Here is a 6,775-nt window from a genome sequence, read left to right as displayed (position 1 = left end):
TTAAGTAAGTCCTAGAACTTAAGAAACTTCTGTTTTGTTTAACTCTGTACTGGAGGCGGTTGTTCTACTATGTCTTCGTAACAATTTAAATTTTAAGCGTTTCTTTAGGAACCAAGGATGTGGATTTTTAAATAATTAGTTTGAATAGATACATGACTTTGTTTCATATAGTTAAAGACCGCATGGAAACATATCAGTTTGTTGTGCTATTGTTTGTAACCATGTATTGTTTTTGTTTGTTATCACTGTATGCTGTAAGATGTTACTGTTTTTAATTCTGTAACTAGTGTTTTTTACTATTCTGTGCTACATGGTGATGCTTTATTGACATCTTGATTCTTAACTGGGACTTTGAAAAAATAGTCTGTCATTAGTTTTCTGATTTGGGCTTGGGACAGGAAGGGGACGGCTGTCGGTTGCTTTCAGGTATGCTGCTGACTTAAAAAGAAAGAGCTATTTATTCTTTGAATTGCCTTTATTTAATTATGAAATGTGATATCTTAACCATTAACGTGAAACTTGAACTTGTGTAGCACATTAAATGTGTAACTTTGTCTAATCTTGAAGTTTATGGCTTATCCATTGTAAATTTCTATTGCTATGTCTTGGTGCAAATTTTCCTAGTATCTGAAACATTTTTATTTATTTGATACTTTATGCAGCTATAAGAGGGTGACACTGAACTAAGCACACAAATATGGTGAGGTTATTGGCTAATATAATTCGTAGAGGTGTTGCACCTTTTCCAGTCTCGGGTTTGACTGTAAGTGTATACGTTTTTTCACTTGGATCACCCTCTTCCAAAATTTCTCAAGTGTTTCATAACTTTTTAAATTTAGATTCTTGGGCCTTTGCTACTGGTACAAAGGCTATTTAGACTCTTATCATCTATTTGTATGGATGAGTCTCTTTCTGACTGCCAAATTTCATCTAATGTTGTTTTATTCCTGTTGTAGGCATCTGGTTCTTTCTACCAGAGCATTCTTCGTTTTTCTACCGGTGTGCCTGATGACACGCATGAAGATTTTAGACCCACTATTAAAACTGAGAGTTCTGGCCTTTCTATAAAAGACATAGTCGAGCAGGTACACTGTGTCATGTTTTTTTATTCAATCCCTAATATAATAAAGTACTTGTACTTGGTTCACAATTTCTTTATCCTTTATTTTCTTTTCTTATTGTCCAATTAGGCATTTTCAATAGCTTGCCTTATGTGCACAAGGGTTGACATCTGTATGGTTATGCTATCTTTGATTCACAGGATTTGAAGGAAAACCCTGTGATGATATACATGAAAGGGGTGCCTGATCTTCCCCGATGTGGATTTAGTGCATTAGCAGTGAGAGTTTTGAAAGAATATAGTAAGAAATGCAAACTTTTGAAATTTTTAAATGCTCAATTTATTGTGTTTAATTGCAATTTTGTATAGTTGTTTTCATTCGTCTTTCTTTAATTCGTTCATCCATCTCGATCTTGTTATCCAAAAGGGTTCTTAGCCTAATCCTACTCTTTTTTGCAATTTCTGCTATTTATTTTAATTTACATATAATAGGGGTTTCTGCATAAATCCCGCCTTGGATTTGGCAGATTTCGTCGGAAATAAAGTGCTCTTTCTTTTTTGATATCAAATCAAAGTTTTAATCCTGAATTTTAACGTTGCTTGGAGGTCGGTGGATTCCATAATGAAATGTTATGATATATTGAAATCTTCGTATGATGGCTGATCATCTCTTCTTTGAATTATATGCAAGAGATTGATTTATTAGCCATACGGTTTTTTATTAATCATTTTTTGTAACTTAGCTGAACTGGGTTCATTTGCTAAACCAAAAGTGATATGCTCATTATGTTTTAAACTGTCTTCACGTGGAATGATTGTTTCTGCTACACTTTTATGCTCGACCCTGTTATCAGTTGAAATGGGCTTTGCAGATGTTCCATTAAGTGCCAGAAATATATTAGAAGACCTTGAACTAAAGAATGCTGTAAAAGCTTTCAGGTAATTTATTACGGTTCATGTTTTTATTAGTGGGAATAACTGAATGGCTAGAATTTTTAATTTATGCAATATCAACTTTGAAAGAAACTATGGCTACTGAAAAAAACATTTTACCACCACCATTATGCGGCTTCCCTGATTTTCCCTTCACCCATATAGTTATTATTAATAGTTAATAGTTCAAGTACTCGCTCTTGGATGTGCGCTGATGTGTATATATGTTTTTTTAGAGTAAATGAGCATTTATTTGTAATTGTAATAAATTGCATATACTTTTTTAATGAAAGATAAATTACATATTTTTTACGTGTGTTTGGGCCTCATGTTGAAATGGTTGTGCGAGATTCTGATTGCAACTTTACCGGGCACAACATAATGGCATATATTACTTTCCTGGGTATCCTCCGAAGTTCTTCACAAGCATAGTTGTGAAAAGCGCTCGCCTCGCTCGCTTAAGCGCGAAGCGAGGCGAGGCGACCTTGCTGCGCTTCGGATTGTGCCGAAGCGCAGCAGGTGGATCAAGCGCACGCTTCAGTGCGCTTGGCCTGAGAAATTCTGAGCGATCCAATTGCGCTTCAGCCCACTTTTGTTTTTTAAATTTTTTCCAAGTCAAAATTTAGCCCTAGTCCAGCTCCAAAGTAAGCCCAGCCCATTTATATGAAAATCCCTATCATTACGTTGTCTCTCTGCTGAAGTCCACTGTTTCTTGTTGCTTTTGTGGGTGAGTCTTCTCTGCCTCTGCCTTGTCGCCGCCGATCCGCCGCCGCCGCCGATCCGCCGCGCCGCCGCCGCCCATTTGAAAGACTTTTTATTTTATTGATAATATTTCGTTTGGAAGAAGAAGATGACGAATATAATGACATTTGATTTATCTATCACATTTTCAACTCTTTATTTTATTTTGAGTTTTTTGATAATATTTTGTTTATTGCGCTTTTTTCCGTAAAGCGTGCGCTTCGCTTTGCGCTTGAAGCCCCAAGAAACTTGAGCGCTTTTTTGCGCCTCGCGCTTTTGACAACTATGTTCACAAGACTTGGTTCTACACTAGTTTGCACAGTCTCATATGCCATCTTGTTCTCTTTACCTATTACATATTCTTGGAAAAAAATTAGAGACGCGTTCTTTGTCTTATTATTTCAGAAATTATGTTATATAATAACACATGCCACAATTTATTGCAGCCACTGGCCGACATTCCCTCAAATATTCATCAATGGGGATTTCGTTGGAGGATCTGATATCATTCTTAACATGCATCAGGTTCGCCTTTTCTTCTTAGATTTTCAAATCCAGGATAGTTACAACTCTTGTTCAAAAAACTTTACCACCAAAACGTATTTGATGCTGCATTACATCCATGTGATAACTTTGGTCCTTAGTGTTGCCCAGTGTTCTAAAAGGTGGCCATCGACCACCCCGCCTTTGCCTTAAGCGGTTTGTAGACAGTAGAAAATGAGTAGTGGCGGCAAGGCAATCAAAGACAAATATTTTTAAAAAAATTGATTATTAATGCAGTACACTTTCTCTTCTAAATCATAATAGCTCCACCAACCCAATCATCCACACTCCCCCTCCTTCTGCCTCGAACCACCCACCATCGCTGCCGCTAACCGCCCACTGCCACCTACTAAACTTGTTGAAGAGATTAAATATAATCAAGATATATCTTTTTTATCAGCTTGAATCGATAAGCTTATTTATGCTTAAGCATCATTTAATTAAATATATTACATAAAAAAATGATGATTATTTGTACTTGCATTGCATGATTATATATAATTATGTATAAAAATAGTAAAAAAAAAAAAAAATCAACCGCCTAGGCAGTAGAGGCGGCAAGGGTCGTTGACCGCCCGCATACCACCATTTACGACACCGGTGTTGCCAAAATTGGACATTTTACATTCCTACCATCATATTCAGTCCAATTTCTTAAGGTGATGTAGCGTCCTTACCTGAGCCACTACTAAAAACAAACTAATAAACATGAAACATTAAACTTAATAACAGAATTAAACAGCGGAAACCAAATACTTAATCATCTTACAAGCCAAACGAAAACAGAACAATAATAGCAGTCTTAAACATTAATACTACCATATCGAAAGACATAATTCTGAACGAGAAAACGATAAATCACATAAAACCTCCACTAGATCACCACCGAAAACCTAACTGCTCTAGCCACTGCCCTGGCCGTCCGAACCGTTCAACCTAAGACCTGCCTCGTAGAATGGGGTGTCCAACATGAAAACAAGGACGTGAGCGACAATCGCCCAATACGACAACGTACGAGTATACAAACTGATATGATGAATGCGAACTGCAATATGCTCGGATATCAAGGATCTAGTCAAGAATCTCATGCTCAGTCTAGAGGCGCCTGAGTGTGTAGTCTTTGATCTGTCTTATGCATGTTTGGCTCCCACACTCATCATCAAGACGTGGACCTACAATGTCCAGGTCATCAGAGCCCGCGGGTCCCGTCGGGTACTATAGCTCTCGATGCCCCATCATCCACAATATAATAAGGCTGAGCGGCCTCAACAAACGAGGTATATCTTAAAAATATCAGGCTCAACATGATATGTCACGCATAATATGCCAAAGTAGTAAAACATGTATCATGCAACAGATAAATATGCAACATATAAGTGTGTATACTAAACTTGGATATCTCAGTCAGTACATCACGTACCTTACTAAAACAATATGACAGAAAGCTCTGAACCTAAACAATACTAACATAATAAAATCACTATCAAACCAGATCCTGAATTACCAAACATACTACAAGGTTCTCCCTAATGATCCTTAAATCGCTACTTAAGGCTTTAGGATTATTCCTGCGTCCGTCGTCAGCCTGCTGATGATGTCTTGATCTCAGTTCACCGACCCCCCTCGAGTCAACACTAACTCCGAAACTTCCCGACACCAAAGTGCCCTAGAAACTGGCTAGAAAACCTAATGTATATGGCTAGAACTTTCTCTGAAGAATGCGGTGTAAGAAACAAAAAGAATCAGCTTCCATTTATAGGCTGCATCCGAAGTAGTTCAGAAATCCGAATCAAGCTTATCTGCCACGTGTCAGAATCTCATTTGTCTAGATTGATTTCTCGGGATAATGTAATCTAAAGTAGATCGGGTTGTCCATTTTAAATTCGATGAATCCCAACAGCTTGATCCTGAATTATCAATTCCTTAATAATCCTTAATTAACAACTATTTAATAATCTCTTAATTTGTACTTCATTCAAAATAAAGATTCGGGTCATTACATCCTCTCCTCCTTCCATAGATCGAGACATAATTTATGACCACTAACTCCGAAACTTCCCGACACCAAAGTGCCCTAGAAACTGGCTAGAAAACCTAAGGTATATGGCTAGAACTTTCTCTGAAGAATGCGGTGTAAGAAACAAAAGGAATCAGCTTCCATTTATAGGCTGCATCCGAAGTAGTTCAGAAAATCCGAATCAAGCTTATCTGCCACGTGTCAGAATCTCATTTGTCTAGATGGATTTCTCGGGATAATGTAATCTGAAGTAGATCGGGTTGTCCATTTTAAATTCGGTGAATCCCAACTGCTTGATCCTGAATTATCAGTTCCTTAATAATGCTTCATTAACAACTATTTATTATCTCTTAATTTGTACTTCATTCAAAATAAAGATTCGGGTCATTACATCCTCTCCTCCTTTACAAAGATTTCGTCCTCGAAATCAGGACTGAAGTACAATACAACTGAATAAAATACAAATCATGATTACAAAGATACAATTCAAAACAAATGTGGATACTCCGAGCGCATACAACTTTCTAACTCCCAAATCGCCTCTGCAGTACCTCGGCATTGCCATTGCACTAGAACAAGTGGAATGGTCTTGTTTCTGAGCCTTTCCTCTTTCTTACCCAGGATTAAAAGCGGCTGCTCGACATAAGTCAAGTCTTCTTCAAGTTAAACATCTGTCAGACCAAGAACGTGCGATTCATCTACGACATACCGTCGTAGCAACAATACATGAAAGACATCATGAATGCTGGACAAATACGGCGGCAAAGCCAATCGATATGCCAAATTTCTAACACATTCCAAGATCTCAAAAGGTTTGATGAATCATGGGGTTAATTTTCCCTTGAATCCAAATCTCATCATCCTGCGTAATGGTGAAACTTTAATTAAAATTTTTTCCCCCTGACTGAACTGTAGAGGTCTACGCTTGATATTCGCGTAACTCGATTGACGATCTTGTGCAATTTTATTTCTCTTCTTGATCAATTCCACTACGTCAATCGCTTGTTGCACTAATTCAGGTATTTGCCCTTGTCGTTCTTCTACTTCGTCCCAAAACAATGGAGTACGACAACGTCTACCATATAATGCTTCGAACGGAGCCATACCAATGCTGCTGTGGTAGCTATTGTTATATGCAAACTCTACAAGCGACAGATGATCATGCCATGCTGGTCCAAAATCCAGAGCACAAACACACAACATGTCCTCGAGTGTCTGAATAGTCCTCTCAACGGACCATCAGTCTCTGGATGATAAGCAGTACTCAGACTCAATGTCGTTCTCAACGCTTTTGAAAACTTCCTCAGAACCTTGAGGTAAAGCGTGGATCTCTGTCACTGACTATACTTGTTGGCACTCCATGATATTTAAGAATCTTTTGGATGTATAGTCTTGTCATGCGATCGAAACTATATTCCCGACTGTACGGAATGAAATGTGCTGACTTAGTCAGTCAGTCCAAAACAATCCAAATGACATCA

General features: G+C 37.8%; 1 protein-coding gene across 1 annotated transcript; it reads left to right on the top strand.

Moving 5' to 3' along the window:
- Positions 1–295: 295 nt before the first annotated feature.
- On the top strand, positions 296–3,445 carry LOC140822543 (monothiol glutaredoxin-S15, mitochondrial-like). The gene is made up of 6 exons (XM_073183314.1): positions 296–426; positions 663–763; positions 957–1,085; positions 1,262–1,361; positions 1,933–1,999; positions 3,181–3,445. The coding sequence occupies exons 2-6, from the start codon at positions 698–700 to the stop codon at positions 3,428–3,430; spliced, it is 612 nt and encodes a 203-aa protein (XP_073039415.1). The 5' UTR covers positions 296–426; positions 663–697; the 3' UTR covers positions 3,431–3,445.
- Positions 3,446–6,775: the final 3,330 nt, after the last annotated feature.

Source organism: Primulina eburnea, unplaced genomic scaffold (assembly GCF_022965805.1).
Source record: "Primulina eburnea isolate SZY01 unplaced genomic scaffold, ASM2296580v1 ctg888, whole genome shotgun sequence".
NCBI classification, from domain to species: domain Eukaryota; kingdom Viridiplantae; phylum Streptophyta; class Magnoliopsida; order Lamiales; family Gesneriaceae; genus Primulina; species Primulina eburnea.
The sequence above is the reverse complement of the archived record's forward strand: the minus strand, read 5'-3'. Positions and strand labels throughout refer to the sequence as shown.

Excerpts from the sequence above, each read along its gene's own strand:
- LOC140822543 (XM_073183314.1), top strand. The coding sequence starts at position 698 with ATGGTGAGGTTATTGGCTAATATAATTCGTAGAGGTGTTGCACCTTTT. Across the intron at positions 764-956 it reads TTCCAGTCTCGGGTTTGACT|GCATCTGGTTCTTTCTACCA; the intron begins GTAAGTGTATAC and ends TTCCTGTTGTAG. Across the intron at positions 2,000-3,180 it reads AATGCTGTAAAAGCTTTCAG|CCACTGGCCGACATTCCCTC; the intron begins GTAATTTATTAC and ends AATTTATTGCAG.